Here is a 19,469-nt window from a genome sequence, read left to right as displayed (position 1 = left end):
AAGGTGGGCCTAGCGTAGAGCTTTAGCTATCCTCAGGGTCTAGGGATGGATCAGAATCAGAGCCACTATGTAGGTTTACAATAACGGGAGCCTTAACTTGCATTTGCTCGAGGTTTATTCCATCATTCAAACTTGTGACCTCTTGGTCAACTGGTGACAATTCTAACCATCATGTCAATGCTCCTGTTCTCTATAGTAATTGATGATTGGAGAAAAGGGATATTATGAGAATTAGCACAAGATGAAAAAACCTTCATTAATAGAAAATGCAAATAATTCTGTAGTTACTTTCTCTCTCTATATTATCTGTTCACACACCGAGCCAGTCACTTCAGAGAGTTTCAGCAAGGAAGCACGTAGCCACCCAACCACCCACTGTTGCCCCAAATGCTCTCTGGCAGTCAAATTTGTCTGGGTATGGGAGAGAGATTGGAACGAATGAATGAGGGTTGAAGTTTGGGTGTCAGGTGTCTGGGATGAAAACCAGGTTAGGTTAGTTTAGGCCTAATTTGTTTTCCATGAAAACTGGTCAAACCTGAAAAATCTTTGACTCATTCAATCACACAATTCTTGTGATTTTCGATCTTCCTCATCTATCCTAATCCCACCATGCATTCATCAGTGTGAGTTTTGGGTGGGACCTGGATTACTGGGGTGGCGAAACTCGTAGGATGTGGGATATGCCATCCTACGATTAAAAATGCGATTTTTGATTACCAGTAAAAATATGTCATCCTTCTGATTTTGTGATTATTCTGTTGCTTTCCACTTTGTACCTTATTTTTTTAATGTTTTTTCTTTTGTTAATTAGAATGGTTGTCTTTAAATCTATCTTATGTCGTATCTATGTTATGTTCTTTTCCTTCAGAGCTTTTGTTGCCCCTGTGGATATTCAGGCATTCACCAATGAGACTAAAAATAAGTTGTCTGCACGGTGTCAAGGCAAGACAAAGTACTTCACCCAAGCTTTGGACGAAATTTGTGCAGCATTTGATGAGTTAGAGAAACAAAAAGCTGGAGGTCTTAGAGATGACACCGGTGATTCATGTGTTGGTTCGGAGGTTCCTTCTGCTGATGGAGTAATAGGTCACCTAAAGGATGCCACTGAAGCTGTGGTATTAAATGTAGAAAAAGCTAACACCATTCTGGGTGATGCTGGTTCTGATTTGAAGCATGCTACACAGAGAGGTGCAGAAAGTATAAGCCATGATGAAAAGCTTTCTGTATCTTGCCATCCAATTGACAGTTCATCTCCAGTTTTATCACCTGTGATCAAAAGTGAATCATCCATAGGTACAGAAATAAATAAACATGCTAGAACATCTGGTCTAAAGGATCCTTCATGTCTGAAAGAGGAAGTTTCTGATTGTAAGGATGCACACAATGATAATGACTTAGAACGTACGGATAATGTACCGAGCACTTTAACCAATGGGGACAAGCGAAGAAAGCTTGGTACTGGCTCAATGAGGAGAACCAAAGTTGCCGATGATAGAAAAAGAAGTGGTGGATCTAATAAAATGTTTTCGAAGTATGAAAGTTCTGAAGGTTGTGCTGATCTTTCCAGTTCTCGACAGACACTGACAGGTGGGCAAAAGGGAAAAAATGCAGTTTCTGTAAGATCAGATTCTCCAGGTGCTCTGAAATCAGTTTCTGATGTTAACAGTGGAAATCAAGATAAGAATTTGCTTGAAGTCAAAAAAAGACTTAAGGAAAAGAAAGAGTTGCAGGAGAGCTTGGTGGATTCTGAGAAGGCTGATGAAAAAAATTCTCGTAAACAAAATGCGGCCCAAGTTCCTGGTATGCGTAGTTTGGGAACAAATGAAACTTTACGTGCTACCAAAAAGTTGAAGAGTATGGATACCAAAGATGATAAAACTTTAAAATCTCTGCCAGAAGCTGTGAAGCGAAATTTGGGAAAAAATGAAACTTTTCATGCTACCAAGAAGTTGAAGACTATGGATACCAAAAATGATAAAACTCTAAAGTCTCCCTCAAAAGTAGAGTTGAAAAGGTCCACATCATGTTTAAAAACAAGAACAAGTTTGCCATCAAGGGGTCAAACTGGTATTGTAGGTTCTGATGATTCTGTCAGTGAGGTGCTAGCCAGGACAAAACATGTCCAACTCCAGAAGTCTATGCCTGATTCCAGTAGCCTTGCTTCTGATGAAAATACAGAAAAGGGTTCTCTTAGATTGAAAGGTGATGCAATTAATCTTACAGTTAAACAAGCAGAGAAGAAACGTAGAGCTGTTTGCCTTTTGGATAATGATGAATCCAAGACTCCTGTTCATGGAGGAGCTGCTCAAAATATAAAATCACCATTGACTACTACTGAGGTTATGAAGTGCAATGATGCATACCCAGATAACGCTAATGTTGCTCAGCTGGGTAACAAGATTTCTTGTGCACTTGAGGATAATCATTTGAAAGAGAAGGCTGATGGAGTACTTCCTGCCAATTCACTTCATATTGCTGAGAAATTAGATTCAAAGCAGCTTCCTTCCGAGGTAGGAAAGTTAATATCCGCCTCTCCAGTTAAATCACCTCTGCCAGTTCCGATGAAGAAGTCAAACGCGGAGGCACATAAATCTTCCAAACCCTTGGTTAAAGTTTCCAGTAATGCTACACAAAAGAAGGCTGATCATAGGTCTTCAAAGTGTTTAAATAGAATCGCCACTCATAAAAAGAAGCCTGCATCTTCAGTGGAAAGTTGTAAAACTACTCCAAAGACATTACCACAGGTAGTTGAAGTTCCTGCTGCAACAGAAGATTTTAAGGAGCTTGATGCTTTTCATGGTGATAGGTACTTTTGTTTTGATTATTTTTGTTATTTTTTATCCTCTTCGAATTATTTATTAATATATTTTCCTTTTTACATTGTTTATATTTTTACAGATTTGTAGAGGTGGGCATGGAACATAAAAGTCGTCTATATGCTGGTTCTAGATCTCCAGAAACTGCCAAGACTATGAAGCATCTTATTGCTGCTGCCCAGGCAAAAAGGAGACTAGTAGCTCAATCTCATTATCTTCCTCTTGGCCTTCACCATGTTCAAGGGGGAACACCTAGCCCCTGTAAACTTAAGTCATCTCTCTCTGTCTCAAGTGATTTTATGCAGGCAGATCTGCTGGGAGTTAATGAGCAGCTGGCAGTGGCTTCTCCATCAATTAATGAGCACCACCTTGCTTCTCAAAATCAACTTGATTCTGAAGAAAACGAGGACAGAAGAGTTGGTTCAGTGCAAAGGGCTGTAGGAGGCTCTTTGAGTGGTAGTACTGAGGCTGCTGTTGCTCTTGAAGCCTTTGAGGGAATGATTGAGACTTTGTCAAGGACCAAAGAAAGTATTGGGCGCACAACACGTCTTGCCATTGATTGTGCTAAGTATGGCGTTGCCAATGAGGTATGGTTGATCACATTATTGCTATTTTTTTTAAATTTTGTATCAGATAATGACTCCTCAATTTTCTTTGGCAAGCTATGTGTGTATGAATTTAGCTTATATAATAATTTAAATACTGCTACAGTGTACAATTTTGTCTTAGTTTAAATTAATATTAGGTTCATTTGCATACTTATTTGATGTAATTTATGAGTAAAAATGCGAGGAGTTGTCATTGAAGTATGATGCTGGTCGGTATCCGTTGAGGCATCACATTGTCACACTTTAGGTGGAAGGGTAAGCTCAGATGGTGGAGAAAGCTAAGCCTTTAGTTTACTGAAAATTAAGTGTTTGGAACAGTGGGTGTGTTAGTAGTATGGTGTGAGTTGTAGTTTACTTCTACTATTAATTCCACAATGCACATATTTTGTTCAGTTCTTGCTTATATGAATATTGCAATGCATTTTGTTTTGTTTATTTTATAGATGAATTATTTAATAGGGATATATTTTTATTGTAGAGAAACAATCTAGATAAGAGAGAGAGAGAGAACAAAGAGAATGAAAGAGAAGAGTAAACTGAATTCTTAGAACTTCCTTAGAACTGAAGTTTGATTTTTTCAATTATGTATTGTAGTAAATAATTTTGACGGTTAATTTGCCTGTTCTGGACTTACTTCCTGAGTCTTCATGTACAGGTTGTTGAGCTTCTTATCCGAAAGCTGGAAAATGAAACTAGTTTTCATCATAAAGTGGATTTGTTCTTTCTCGTTGATTCCATCGCCCAGTGCTCACATAATCAAAATGGTTGGGAGGATGTATTATTGTATTTCATATAATGATTTTAATATCTTTAGTTATGGATGTGCCTGTTTCTCCATCTGTATCTTAACACTTTTCTGTTTTTGTCTGTCTCTCTTCTCTGCCCATCTCTTAAGGGATTGTTTCGAAGTGATTTTTGGAGGGGAAGGGTTGGGGACCTTCTTATAAATGTATTTCATGGTTCCTTTACCCTAAAAAAATCAACTCGCAAACATGCCCTAAGGGTCTGTTTGTGAGTTGAGCTCTGGAGGGGAAGGAAGGGAAAGAGGCTTTAGAGTCACCCCACAAGTGGAGTTAATGGCTCCATTACCCTCCAAAAGTCAACTCTCAAACAAAAACTGTAAGTGTATTTTTTCATATCATCTTCAATTTTAATTGTGAAGATATTTTGCAGGCATTGCTGGGGCCTCCTACATACCTGCAATTCAAGGAGCATTGCCGCGTCTCCTTCGTTCTGCGGCTCCCCCTGGGGGTATTGCCCGTGAAAATCGTCGTCAATGTCTCAAGGTGAGCTCTTTTCTTTTTGTGGAAAAAGAAATTTTATTTGGGATAACATGAAGTATGAGGGGGAGGATAGGCATACTCCAAAACAGAAAAAGAAAAGAACAGGAGGGAAAAAGAAAGAACTAAAAATGCAACAACTGTGATATCAAGTCTTGTTGAATTTCTTTTCTATCAAGAAAAAAACACAAAACTATGCCTAAACAAAACTACATGTGATTAGAGAGGCCTTTTAAAATGTATGTACTAACTGCCAAAATCAATAAATGGAAGTCTAAAGTTCCTTTTGATGCAGAAACAGACAAGCTGAAAATTGCACAAATATCAGTGTCAAGGGCTGTGTGAAGTCTATGAATCGCGTCGTCATGTTTTTGTATTAATTTTATCGAGTACAGGTGTTGAGATAAAAATAATTGATATTAGAATTAGTTTTTAACTTCCAGAAGGGCTTTTTAGGATGAAACCTGTCGCCACTAGAATTATGATCAACATCAGCAAAAGTCTTTTCCACTAGGTGAGGTCGGTTACTTGTATCACAAGTGATGTCATTGGATAATGACAATTTTCAAAAACCATATTTACAGAAAGGCCATTTAGATGAAGCCATCAAAATCTTTTATAACGGTTACTCTACTCTTATAGTTTTCTTTGGTCTTCGTTGTTGTTTATCATTCTATCCCTTCGTATGATTAACTCTTCTTGTTGGGGCTTCTACTGGTTTTCTCCTCACATGGTCCAGAACCATCTTAAGTGATTTTTTAGCTTTAAATACATTTTGCTCCGACTTTCTCTCTAACACATTCAATGTTGATCTTATTTATTTTTTATTTGTCCACTCATTCATTGCACCATTCTAATCTTTGCATAGCGCCTGTTATTGTTGGAACTTTACCTCCTAACACTAGGTACCGTACCATAAGCATTGCTGGTCTTATGGCTTCTGGGTAAAAATATCCTTTGGGCTTGAGAGGCACGTTCAGATCAATATTGGAATGTACAGGGAACTGAAAATAGGACTTACAAGAAAACACATCAGATGGATATACCGTACAAATTCTCTTTTCTTGATTAGTGGAAAAGTGAGAACAATAATTAAATAAAAGCAAAAGGAACTGAATCTAATTACTTTCCCCTATCGCTTGGATCCAATTAAAAGTGTTAATCTTAAGTAATGTTTGAATCCATTTTAGATTAGAAACTCTGGGTGGGTAAGGCATTTTACACAAGTTGATGTCAAATTGTTTTGTTGTTATGTTTGGGTGGATGCAGGTTTTAAGGTTGTGGCTTGAGAGGAAAATTTTTCCTGAATCAGTTCTTCGCCGTTACATGGATGATATTGGAGTTTCAAATGATATGACAGTTAGCTTTTCTAGCAGGCGTTCATTTCGAGCGGAACGATCTGTGGATGATCCAATTAGAGAAATGGAGGGCATGTTTGTTGATGAGTATGGAAGGTGCGACATTTGTTTGTTTGATCTAGTTATTTGATTGGAAGATTACTTTATTTCTGTTTTCAATTATTATTTGTTTTCCTTTCAAGAGTAATTGGTATTTTTGTTTTTACTATTATCCCATTTTCAAATTAAATACAATTTTATTGTTTAGACCGTTCGGTCTTAATAGGTTAAATACAATTTTACCATGATGTTATTATGTGGCCTATGCTATTATTATTATTTTTTAACTTTTTCTTTATGTATTGTATTTTTTAATTAATTATTGTCAACCACCATGATGACATCCACTATTTGCCCGCGATGCCATCTGCAGTGCCATGATGGCAGAATTTTGGCAAACACCATGGTCCGCCATTCGCCGTCTACAACACTGATATCTAAGTATCATCTAGATCTTCTTTATAATATAATTTAAGATATCCTAAGATACTTTCATATATTCTATAAAGATATTTTGAAGTAAGAGTTAGTGAAGTGAAAAGAACATAAGCAATAATTAGATCCATTGTTTTGAAAAAATATCATGTCAATTGGATTGGAGCTGAGAAAATTTAGAGGGTGGTTAAGAATTCTGCTTTAAAATTACCCTCCTAAATCTTTATGATTGAATTGGTTTTGAATAATGTTTTGTAAAAAAATGATTTTAAAAGAACTCTGGATTTTTTCTTTTCACCTTGTTGACTTACACTCAGAAAAAGTGTGGTGGCTTGACAAAGATAAAATCACATTCTAGTGACTGCATTATCTGAAGCTTCTGGTATTCTATGTGACCTGCTTTTCATTGGTTTACATATTTGGACATGAGGGTGTAAAAGTTGATGGAGCACATATAGAAAGTATATTCCTTTACGTGGCCCTTTTGTTTTAGTAACTTGCAGCTAGGGGTGGAAATGAGTAGAGTCAAGCTGAGACTTGAAGCTAATACACGGCTCATGAGAAAAATAGGTTGCTCAAACTTAAAGCTTGGGCTTGACTTGTTTAAAATTTAATATGGAAATTTGTGTCTTTAACTTTTCTGCTGGTTTGCACTTTGCACTTACCTATATTATATATGGCTGGACTTGCAGTTAACAACATTGAGTTTCTAATGTCTCGTGTTATCATTTTATTAACCGGCACTTCTACTTCTGCTTTCTAATCTATCATGAGTATCATTATTTTACATGGTTGCAAAAACATTCCAATTCTTATTGACTTTACATACCTGGATATTGTGTATCAGTAATGCTACAATTCAGCTCCCTGGCCTTTTATCTTCTAATGTGTTTGAAGAAGATGAAGATGATGATTTTCCTAGCAATGCATCTCCACCAGATACAACTCTCACACTTGTTGAATCAATAACTTGTGCTGTTACCCCAAATGATAAGAGTCATCGTATCTTAGAGGATGTGGATGGTGAGCTAGAAATGGAAGATGTTTCAGATCACCCCAAGGATGAAAGGCCTATATTGTTGATCAATTCTTCTGAAATGAATGTGCAACTTCAGGGATTAGATAGGATCTTGGATGCATCTTCGAAGATTTCTACAGAGATGCCTGATATTCTTGAGGGTTCTCCTCCACCACCGCTTGATTCACCGCCTTCTCCCCCACCTTTGCCTTCTTCACCTCCCCCTCCAATATCTCCATCTCAATCTCCTCTCCTGCTCCCACCCCCACCACCCCCAGCATTCCACCCCCCACCTTTACCACCCTCAGTGCCTCCACCATTATTGGTTCCTCAGTCATCTGGAGTAGCTCAACCTTCACTACTTGCCCAGGCATTAGTTCCACTCCAATCTTCGCTTCAGCCATCACTGGAGATGGAATATCAACAGAGTGTACCTCGTGACTGTAATGGCACGGCTAGTGTAAGATACTTTTTGCTTTTGAATTTTGCTGGTTTGTTTCAGTTTTGTTTGCTTGCCTGTATTGACAAATGAAGTCCTATACAGGGCAACCAAATAGTTCAAATGGTTGGAAGTTCTTTTCATGGAGGTCACAATAGTGCAGTTGTCAAGAATGAAGTATTATCACAGGCACAGTCATCTGCTTGCTTTCCTCCAATGGCAGGCTGCAGCTCTCAGGAACCTTCTGGTTTCATCCCTCAAAGGCAGTTACAACATGGACAGAACGATATGTATACAAATTCTCAAGTTCCTCAACTATACCAGCAATTTCATCTAGGCAACCCATCATTTGGTTCGAGACACATGCATACTATTCCTGCTCCGCCTCAAAATCCTCCCAATCAGTATTCTTATTCAAAGACTACAATGCAGCAGAATCTTCCGCATACTTTCCATTCTCCCTTCTCATTGCCATCCCTTCCAGATGGCCCAAGGCAATTTGTTGCTAATGAGCCATGGAGGATGCCATCAAGTGAATTTAATACAAACAATCATCATGGTTTATGGAGAGGGAGAATTCCTTCATGCCCTGTTCCACCCTTTGGGCAGGAAGGTTTGTGAGTCTATTCAGCTTACTGTTCCAAACATTTATTACAATGGAATATGATTCATGTTTTATGCTGTTTATTATGCATTCCCTTAATCTTGAAGTTTGTCGTTAGCTTTTTGTGAAGACTTCGATCCATCTATTTAATTGTTAATTTTTAATCATATTGTTTATTTATTCTGGTAGTGATACAACATAATGGTCAAAGCACTCCTTAGTTAGTCTGATGTTATTGGTATTTTGTTTTATTCGTGAGGCCAATCTGAAGGCTACAAATTTTTGTGACAATGATGGTGATGACAGGTTCTTTTCAGCCACCACTTGAAAGACCACCAATAAGTAATGTCGGTTTTCAGCATGTAAACCCAAATAACATACCTGCTCCTCCTCCTCCTCCTCCTCCTCCTCCTCCAATGTCAGGTTAGTTATTTTAAACTACTTCACTGTTCTTAGTTCTCAGTTTCCCCCCTTGTGCTACCTCTTGTGAAGAACCTACCTTATGGATCAAGCTCATCATTTCCTTCTTCAGGATATGGTGTTCCTCAGATGTTGCCCTGTAGGCCAGACATTCCTGCACTTAATTGTTGGAGACCTACTTGATGCTGATTGGAATTATTTTGACTTCATCTACAAAATTGGTGGGTAAGGCTATATTGGCTAATGGGCTTATTGTTTATAGCTTATTTGATGGTGTTACATACGTTAATTGTTTAAATGGGAGTAAATTAATTTTGTATGAATGACCATATACTAAGTAGTCAATAGGGCGACTATTGCAGTTTAGCGATGCGGTAGAGGGGGTTCTGCTACTCGGTATCCCAGGGCATCATAGATCCAATTAGAAGTTGAAATGGTCCACAATAGCAGTGCTTTGTATCTGCTAGAGGGGCACAGGCAAAAAATCTAAAAAATGCCCCCAAATTTAAAACGTAGGCAATTTTTCAGGGTATTTGGGTCTGAAGCTGAGAAGGCTCGTCAGCACAGTTTCCCCTTCCAAAAATCACAGCCCTAGAACATCATTCTCTCTGCTCTTGTTTGCCCATGAGTTTCTGGTTGTTTTCTGGTGACCATGACTTAGCAGTGACATCCTCCTCCATTCGTTCTCTTCCTCTGTTTCTCTATTTCTCAGTTTACACTTCGCCTACTCTTTCTCTATTCTGCTCCTATGCTTCACAGTCTTAGAGGCTTATGCTTAGTTGACTTATATTGGCGAGTTGGAGTTGAGAATTGAGATATATTATTACTGGAAATGACAGTGGTATATTGCTATACTGTAATTTTTATTACTTCAGTTGTACACTAGATTTGAGTTGTTTTTATTTTTGTGTACTTTTTCTATTTTTGAGCATTTGTATGTGTATAGATTAATTATTTTGTTTCCCTAAATTTCTGAATTACGGCCATTCTGCTACCTGCTATCCCGCTTTAGTGTTTTTGGGGTTGACGGCACTGCTCTGCTATTTGGATTAAATACTTAGTCATATGCTTTCTTGTGCATGTACTCAATTTACTTTATAATAAAATATTTGATTTTAGATTTAGTTACATTACATGGCTGTTGTGTGCCTGCGTCATTCAATGTGTATGTTACTTTTAATTTTGAAGCAAAATCACATTTCATGGTTTTCTCATGTAATACTGAGTTGCGACTGCCTGTTATCTTTCAGTGCTGTTGCTGGGAATCACCAATCAAGTTACATTGTGTGGTGCGAAGTTAGATTGTGTATTACATAAAACTACCCCGAAGAAAATTTAGAAAATCAGTGGAGGCTGATGGCAGGACTGAGTATATTGTAATTTTTCCTGACAATGTATCCCAAGAACATTTCCTTCCAACTTTAGCCCCTTGTTTCTGACTTGGTTAGTTTATCTGTTTCCCACCCGCTGTAATTATTCTATAAGATCTGTAGAAATCAGGTTCTTTAACTGGATTTTAACTGGATTTTAACTGTGATAATTGGATTTCAGTTTTATCATCTAGTCCTTTTCCTTTTCAAATTTTTGTTTCTTTGATCCTTTCTAGTCCTTTTCATTTTCTTAATACATGGCATGTTTTACTGATTTCAGTACCTATCCTTTGGATTTAGCTCCTCTAAAGTGAGGGGTGCACTTTAGAGGATAAAGTAAGGAAATATTACCATTGATCAAAAAATCAATGGAGATTTTAACAACTCCATTATTTGTTATACATGTATATGCATCTTATCAAATTCTCAACAGTTGATTTCAATAAATGGTTACATTTTCAATTTATCCTCTAAAGTGTTAGAGCCAAATTGATAATTTTTCGGTATAGGTTAAGTCATTTATGGAGCTCTTTCTGGTATACTAATATTTTGGCTATGTTATGCTCAAAAGAATAAAAATGGTGTAACTGATAGCAGGGTTAGCTCTGTTTCACTAGAAAAGTTCATTTCATTTTTTTATGAAAGTTTCATTTCATACTACTTAATCCTTGCTCCATGTTAAAGTTAAGTTATGCATTCAGTGCACTATGTCATTTACACCCTACTTTCATTTCAAGTGCTACTACCTTAGGGGACCAATTAGTTTCTAAACTTCATTGGTAACCATTTTTTTGTTCTAAAAATAATTTCTGTGCTTTACCTGATCATTGTTATTTTTCTGGATTGCTTGGAAGAAATGAATACTTAATTAGGTATATGTTATTTCCCCCAAAGTTGTTAGAAAGAGTGTTTTAAGATGAGGAAGTGAACAGTTGTTTTTGGTTTTGATGGAGCTCGGCATTATTTGGCTCATGTAAATGGCCCTGCCTAATGTGATAAAAGCTGTGTTTTTGTTTTATAGTAAAATAATTGTAGTCAAAAGTAAATATATTTTTTAAACTGAAAATCAAACTGCAAATTTTAGCTTTGGTTCCCCCTCACCAATTTTGTGAATTAATTGGAAAATGGTATCTAGTAGAATAAAGTTGGAAGAATGTTATCTGCTGTTGGTGTTCAAATCTAAAGCTACTTTCTTGTGAGGCACCCCTGGGTTGCTTTATTTGGAGTTTTTTTAGTGAACTGTGATTAATGCTTTTTTCATACTCAACCTCACAGGCCACTGTTTCTTAACTATTCTTTATGTTGTCTTGACCTTATTTCTTAATTGTAATTCTGTTGTTGTGGTGATTGTTATTAGAGAAGTAGATGTAAAAGATAGCTTTGCGGCTCTTGTCCAAAATGGAATAGTCTAGAACATGTTGAATAGAACATTCTGGATTAAGAGCAGTTATTTGCAGTTAATAGCAATTAAAGGCAGTTACTTTTGTAACTGCCACCTAAGCTAGGATTACTTCTGTAAATTGAAGTCTTATCATTCCTTGTAATTCAAGCAATCGTAATAATAAAAAGCTGCAGATAATATTCAATCTCTTTCTCTCATTCCCTCTCTCACTCATTTCTAGATTTTCCTATCTTCAATTTCTTTTTTCTTACATGGTATCAAGAGCATTCATGGCTGAAGCTCAAAGTGATCCTCTCCTGGCTACAAATTTCCTCCAAATTCATCTTCTGCTGCACTTGTTCAAGTTGTTTCTCCTCTACTCTCTCTTCCTCTTCCTAGCACTAATCTCACAGAAAAGAACTATCTTACCTAGAGTTAGTTCATGATAGCTATTCTAAAAGGCAACACAATCCTTAGGTTTGTGCAAAATTCAAAAATTCCATCTCATTTTCTCAGTGATCCTGATCGTATTCATAGTCATGTTAATCCTGCTTTCTTAAGTTGGGAAGAACAAGATCAAACAATTTTTTCTTGGATCTTAAACTCCATTTCAGAGTCTACACATTCTCGTGCCATAGGATGTTATACTTCGTGGCAGTTATGGCATGGACTTCATTCCTTTTGCAATGCTCAAACCAAAGCTCGTAGGTCAAAACTTCGTGGCATCTCACAAGGTTCTAATTCTATTTATGATTTATTTTCAAAGATCAAATTGCTTACTGATTCTCTTGCTTCAATTGGAACTCCAATTTCACTTGAGGAACACATAGATTGTATTTTGGATGGTCTTAGTGAAGACTTCCATCCTGTTATAACTACTGTTGAAAGTCAGGTGCATCCACCTTCAATAACTAAGCTTGAACAATTTCTCTTGACCTTTGAGTCAAGGTTGGTGAAGAATAGACACAAAATTGTTTCTGATGCACTTTCAGCTAATGTGGTTATTGCTCCATCATCTTCACAATCACCTTTGTTTCTACTCCAACTGTTCCATTTCTAGGGATGAATTCTTTTCTACACGGTTCTCTTCCTCGTTTTAACTTAGCTACTAAAGGGAATGGTGGTTACCATGGTAGTCGTTTTGGCAGAAGAGAAAGTTGTCATGGAGGTAGAGGTGAGGTTCTAGTAAGGCAGTTACGTACTTCTGTGAGTATTGTAACCGCCATGGCCATGACGTGACATGGTGTTACTATGCACCTTATGATCCTTCTTATGGTATTCACTACTCATATGGTGCATCTTCTACTTATGGTGATACATATCAGCATCCAAGTGCTAATGGTTTTAACTTTCGAACTTGTATGCCTTGTCATCCAAATCCTGAGTTGCTTAACTTTAGACCACTTCTGTGAGTATCCAAATCCTGGTTTTAACTTTTAACTTTAGACCACTTACTGAGTTGCTTAACTCTGTAGGCATTATACATTTTTTCTTGTCCTCACACTCACCTTTAGCAGGTTACAATGGAAATAAAGCTAGAAACATGCTTACCTTTAGTGGCTCATGCCTGTTTACCTTTGTCATTTTGGGAATATGCCTTTACTACTACTGTGTTTCTCATTAATAGACTACACACTGCCTCACAAGTTTCCCCACATTGCCTATTATTTGGTATTCATCCAGACTATTATTCCTCACTCAAAGTCTTCAGTTGTGCTTGCTTTCCATTACTAAGGCTTTACAACACTCATAAACTAGAGTTCAGGTCCTCTGAGTGTACCTTTCTTGGCTATTCTACTAAACATAAGGGGTACAAATGTATGTCAATAGTTGGTAGATTCTATGTTTCTAAAGATGTTGTGTTTAATGAAGCCTCCAAGAAGTTTTAGGTCACTATTACTCAGAATTTTTCTTCACCTATACGTATTTTTCACCCCTCTCCCTAATCAACCACATACAACTTCTCCTATTTCTACTCCATTACAAAATAACTCTCCTTCTACTTCTAGTCTCTCTCTTCCATCATATTCCACTTCCAATCAAGGATTGATAAGTCACTCATCACAAAATACCCAATCTTCACATGACTTGGTCACTCACTAGTCTCCTTCATCCTGTTATGTTGAGTCTGCTAGTAATCCTTCACACACACTTGTTCCTCTTTCTACCCATCCAATGCAAACTCGTTCTATATCAGGGATTGATAAGTCCTTTGTTCCTAGAGTTCCTAGAACTTTTCATGTCCAAACTGAGCCAAAAATAGTGAATGCTGTCCTTAGTGGTCCTCTCTGGTTTCAAGTTATGCAAGAGGAATACAGTGCCTTAATGACATTAGGCACATGATCTATTGTTTCTCTGCCTCCTACTAAGCAAGCTATTGGGTTTTTAGAATCAAATAGAATCCTGATGGTACTATGAATAGGTATAAGGCAAGACTTGTTTCCAAGGGATTTCATAAAAAACAAGGCATCGATTATAATGAAACATTCTCGATTGTTATTAAACCTATCACCATCAGGATTCTTCTTACACTTGTTGTCACCTACAAATGGCCTCTAGAACAACTAGATATCAATAAAATCCAATCAAACCACAAACATCCTTGATTGTGGCCATTGACCTATTCTTTGTAAGAGATAAAATCCAATCAAAGCTACTACATGTCAAACATATATCATCTAAAATTCAGACAACTAATGCTCTCACAAAGCCTCTCTCCAATTCAAGATTTCTTTCCACATAAAGCATTTCAAATTTGTCGATAGCTCTGCTCTATACCCTCAGATTCAAGGGGGTATATTAGAGAAGTAGATGTAAAAGATAGCTTTGTGGCTCTTGTCCAGAATGGAATAGTCTAGAACACTACTGAATAAAACATTATGGATCAATAGCAGTTATTAGCAGTTAAAGGCAATTACTTTTGTAACTACCACCTAAGCTAGGATTACTTCTATTAAAAGTCTTATCATTCCTTGTAATTCAAACAATCATAATAATAGAAAACAGAAGAGAATATTCAATCTCTCTTTCTCTCAACCTCTCTCTCTCACTCGTTTCTAGATCTTCCTATCTTAAATTTCTGTTTTCTTACAACTGTTGTTGTTTTTCCCTCCATCTTTCCCATGTTACTTTTGACTTTGTCAAATTCTTGAGATAAATACAAGATTGCCAAGATAGTTAGAAGTTTGTATATCTAATTAGGATTTAATATATAATTATCAAATCATAAGTAGGCTGTAAGTGTAATTTAGGAGGTTTGATAATAACTTGTGGGGAAATTAACTATATCCATAAGTATCTGGTGCTAGGGGCCGCAATTGAGATCGATGAGAAGGAGGTTGTAGTGGAAACTTTGTTAGCAGTGGTGAGGTGAAAAATTTTCTCTAGCAATCCATTCAACATGCTTTCCAAGGGTGCTTTCATTGAAGTTGGCATCATCTCTTGTCTGTTAGAAATGTATCGTTGGGTAGAAGAAAATTTTTCCTGCACAATTAAGTTAGTGTGTTCCTCCATGGTAGATTGAATGGAAGAAGAAGGGGAATGAGGTTTAGGAGGCATGTAATTATCTTTATGATTTTTATTTCCCTAAAATTAAGGGATCCACATATGGACTCTTGTATCCACATATGGACTCTTGTATCCACATATGGACTCTTGTACTATAAATAGAAAAGGCTGAGTGCAATAAAATTACACAAGCAATTCAAATATTTTATTCACTCCTTTGAAGTTGCTATTAGAGCTCACATCCCGTGAGCCTAATAAAATAAACTTTAACCGTTCCATTGCTCTAGCTGTCACATCGAGCAAAAATTGTCAAGGGTGGTTTATTGGCCCTATACAAAGTCTACATTAGTCTTAGTCTTTTGTAACGTCGTTCAACCACCATCAAGGATGTTTGTGGTTCCCTTTACGTTCAAACCTCACGAAATCCCGACCACCACAAAACTCCTAGACCAGCCAACACACCCAGCCTGCAACCCAAAACACCCAAGAACTCCTAGAGCCCCGATCGACGCAATTCCAACGTTAGTCAATTCGCCATAAATTCTTCTGTTCGTTTCTGAATTCAAATCGACAGTAAACCCCTTTTCTTGTGGGTCTTCAATCAAACCCTCATTTGGCCATTTTCATGGCTTTGTATCTTGATATTTTTGAAAATCCTCTTCCAGTTGCTTGCATCATTTCATATTCCCCATGTCTCATTTACCGTCGCTTAGGTTATCCTAGTATAAATAAATTGAAGGTAATGGTTCACCGTCTATCTAATTTGAAGTTTTTGGAATGTAATTCACATCAGCATGGTAAGCGTCTTCATGCTTCCTTTCCACAAGTAGTTCATCGTCAATCAAATTCTCTTTTTGATTTATTTCATTCAGATGTCAGGGTTCGTAGTGCTAGTTCTATCGTAATGTATAGGTACTTTTATATTTCATTGATGATTAGATGTACTTAGATTTATTTAATAAAAGAACATTCAAAACTATTCACTCCTTTATTATATGGTGAATGTTTGTTGGTTTCTTGGTTTAGAAAATCCATCTTTGCCTCTTAGGTTTGTTTTATAGAAGTGTGAAATGGAACTTTCAATGATTTTTTGTTTGCATGAAATGATCAATAACAACAACAATGCCTTTTCATATTGGGTAGGGTTTACTATATGTTCTATCATAAATAATGTCCATAGATAAACAATTGATCGGTAAATAGTTTCGACTATAATTTTTCTTGGTCTCCCTTTGCCTCTAGTGATTTGGTTACCTTCCATTTGATCTACGATCCTAGTCAAGGCTTACCCAGGTAGTCATATTAATATATGACTAAAGTACCTAAGACAAGATTCTATCATTTTTTGACAATAGTTGCTACTCTGACTTTCTCTTTTATACATCATTCCTAATCCTAGCATGTTTAGTGTGTCAGCTTATCCAAATGCAACAATCTCATCTTTACTACAATTTGTCAAATTTTTTACCAACATATAGTTTGATATAATTTCGCTAGTCTTATAATTGTTTGGTAAATATTTTTCTCAAGCTTTTGTTGTACCCTTTTTTCATCACAAATATCACTTGAGCAATTGCCCATTTTATCCATCCACTTGAATTCAATGGTTTATATTTACATCTATTTCTCTGCCATTTTGTATGATTATTCCAAGGTACATAAGCCACACAACTTGTCATATGACATGGTGTTCAATCATCACCTCCAAGCTAGGTTTATAGTTCTTCTTGATAAACATACATTCTATATCTTGTTTATAGTTCTTCTACTTAAACGAAGTTTATGCACTTGCAAAGCTTATCTCTACATCTCTAGTTTCCTATTTATTTCCTCTATTGACTGTAATTAGGATAGTGTCATTTGAAAAAAGCATGTATTGTGGCATTGTCACCTGGATGTTCCTTTTATTTATTTTTTCATTTTGATTGTGATGTCTCATTTATTTTACATATTTGATGATTTATATGAAAACATTTATAAGAAAAAAGTATAAAAATGAAGAAGATAAGTTGTTTGTATATTTTTACAAAAGAAATAATATTGGAGTACAAAAGTTTACTAAGAAAGAGGATAAGCATCCCCTCAAACAAAAGAAGCATAAACAACTAAAACCTACTAAAGTCATGCCATAGCATTTCAATCCTTGGATGTCTAACAAAGTACAGCTATATAAAGGTCGAGAAAGGAATCATTGTAGATTTTAGTGTTCCTTACCAATCAAACATACCAAATAACAACATAAACTGTTGAAGTTTATGGTAGATCCCTATCCAAATCTTGCAGTGTCGGTGAGTGAGCTGGTCTTCATTAATGGGTTAAGTTGAGAAACATATAAATAGACCTGACATCAGATTTTGACCCAAAACCTTAAGACATTAGGTTTATGAGTCTTTTCACTTATGTTTTGTTTATCTTGCCTAGTTCTATCTAATGTGACCCTTCTTTAATTTCCAGTAATCCCATGATGTCCAACTGGGTTAGCCCATTTGTGTCTTTTAATCTTCAACTCGAGAGTCCACCTTCATTTTATCACATGAGCTTGTGCTCCTTTTTATATTTTTATCCTTTTGAAATTGAGTCTACGAGGCAACAAGTCTACAACGTTACCCGATTCTTCTTCACGAACCTTTCTTCCTCGCTTGGGTCACATGGCTTCAAGTCTTGGGCCATAGGTCATTTTATTCAACTTGGTCCTCGGATTATCAGTGAGCTACAAGGTTATATAAGGCTATGATACCTGCTGAAATTTATGATCGGGTTGTGTTGAAGTCTTCAATGTGGGTGAGTTAATTGATATTCGTCATCAAGGGTTAATTTGACAAACACATAAATGGACTTGATACCACATCTCGGTCTATGGGCTAACCTAGCTGTATCCAATGTGCAGAATATAATTCTAGCCAATGCTTTTCTGATTGTATCCTCCCAATATAAAATAGTTAAAAATTCTTCTATGGAAAGGTTTATTTATAACAAATAATGACAGGTTTATTCTATTTACTAATTTGCAGGATGTATTTTAGGAATTTAAGTATATATAAAATAAATAGGCTAATTTCTAATACATTCCTCATTTGTCCACCAAATAATAGGAAAGCAGATATATTCGATTATAAGCAATATTGAATAATAGCCCCACAGATTCCTTGCCGAATCCTTGCCCAACTGAACCACCCCCGGCTCGGCTGAACCACCTTTTCCAGCAAAGCCCACTGCTCGTTTTCGTCTGTTTTGATTGACTTTCTCTGTTTTAGCACAGCCATTTTTTGTCAGTTTCTTCTTTAATTGCAATTCCCTGGACTTGCATTCATTGCAAGCTCTTTCCTAGTGCGATTTACAGATCATATCCTTTTCATTGATTGTTTACTTTCTGGCTATGGCATTGACTATTATTGAATCTGGTTACATTATTATTAATTGTACATCATTGTCTTGAATGACATATTTATTATAGTATCAGTCAAATATGGTAAATAATGGTGCAATCTCAACAGTACGGTGTGTAGCAGATCTCTGGCAAAGCCAGAAGCCAATAATATCACGTTTCAGTGTCGTTGTCATAGTGGCCACCAAATTGTAGCATCATGGCTAGAATATCAGGAGTGGTTGCTTGTCCCTGTTGGCAACTATCTTCCCACCCGTTTTTGGACAAATTGTGAATGCCATGCATTTTCCAGTCCAACCCTTCACCCAAGGCAACCCCACCCTTTTTCTTCTGTTTCCATTGGCTTTCTTTGTTTCTGCACATCTATTTTTTTCATATTTTGTTACAGCCCCCTTTTTTTACTTGTGCTGTTTCTTTCCAACTGCAAATCCCTAAAATTGGCATTTAGTACAAACTTCCATAATTTGGTTTACAGCTTATATACTCTTTATTGACCCCCTTTGTTTTCTTGTGATGACATTGATTATTGTTGACTTTTGTGTTCACACATAATTATTAATTTTAAATCATTATTTTATTAATCAACATTAGTAATATATTTATTATGTTAGCCAATAGCAGTAAATTGCAATGTAATTGCTGTAGAGTGGTGTGGAGTAGACCTCTGCTGCTACCAGAAGCCATCAGCGTCACATTTTAGTGTTGCGGCCATAGTGGCCCCCAAATCCTAATGTACAGAATACCTGGAGAATTGGTCACAATCCCAGTTGACACTTGCTCTTTAGCTACTTGTTTCTGGCCAAGTTATC

General features: G+C 36.6%; 1 protein-coding gene across 11 annotated transcripts in view; it reads left to right on the top strand.

Annotated features, from left to right (window-relative positions):
- The window catches only part of LOC109356728 (ENHANCER OF AG-4 protein 2-like), a 33,126-nt gene that overhangs the window by 1,417 nt on the left and 12,240 nt on the right, over window positions 1–19,469 (top strand). For 3 of the 11 annotated variants that reach the window (XR_002108780.1, XR_002108777.1, XR_002108778.1), the window contains exons 3-12: window positions 869–2,806; window positions 2,899–3,403; window positions 4,080–4,188; window positions 4,598–4,710; window positions 5,974–6,158; window positions 7,384–8,014; window positions 8,099–8,606; window positions 8,904–9,020; window positions 9,130–9,244; window positions 10,267–10,460. Coding sequence is in view for 1 of the 11 variants with exons in the window: in XM_019600221.1 (XP_019455766.1) it covers window positions 869–2,806; window positions 2,899–3,403; window positions 4,080–4,188; window positions 4,598–4,710; window positions 5,974–6,158; window positions 7,384–8,014; window positions 8,099–8,606; window positions 8,904–9,020; window positions 9,130–9,200 (4,177 nt within the window). In the remaining 10 variants the exon portion in view is untranslated. Of the gene's footprint in view, window positions 1–868; window positions 2,807–2,898; window positions 3,404–4,079; window positions 4,189–4,597; window positions 4,711–5,973; window positions 6,159–7,383; window positions 8,015–8,098; window positions 8,607–8,903; window positions 9,021–9,129; window positions 9,245–10,266; window positions 10,577–13,598; window positions 13,602–17,124; window positions 17,151–19,469 lie in introns of those variants that run through there. The other 8 variants (XR_002108785.1, XR_002108781.1, XR_002108786.1 and 5 more) reach the window with 7 other exon arrangements.

Source organism: Lupinus angustifolius, chromosome LG09, assembly GCF_001865875.1.
Source record: "Lupinus angustifolius cultivar Tanjil chromosome LG09, LupAngTanjil_v1.0, whole genome shotgun sequence".
In the NCBI taxonomy this organism is placed as follows: domain Eukaryota; kingdom Viridiplantae; phylum Streptophyta; class Magnoliopsida; order Fabales; family Fabaceae; genus Lupinus; species Lupinus angustifolius.
This window is presented reverse-complemented; position numbering and strand designations above follow the sequence as displayed.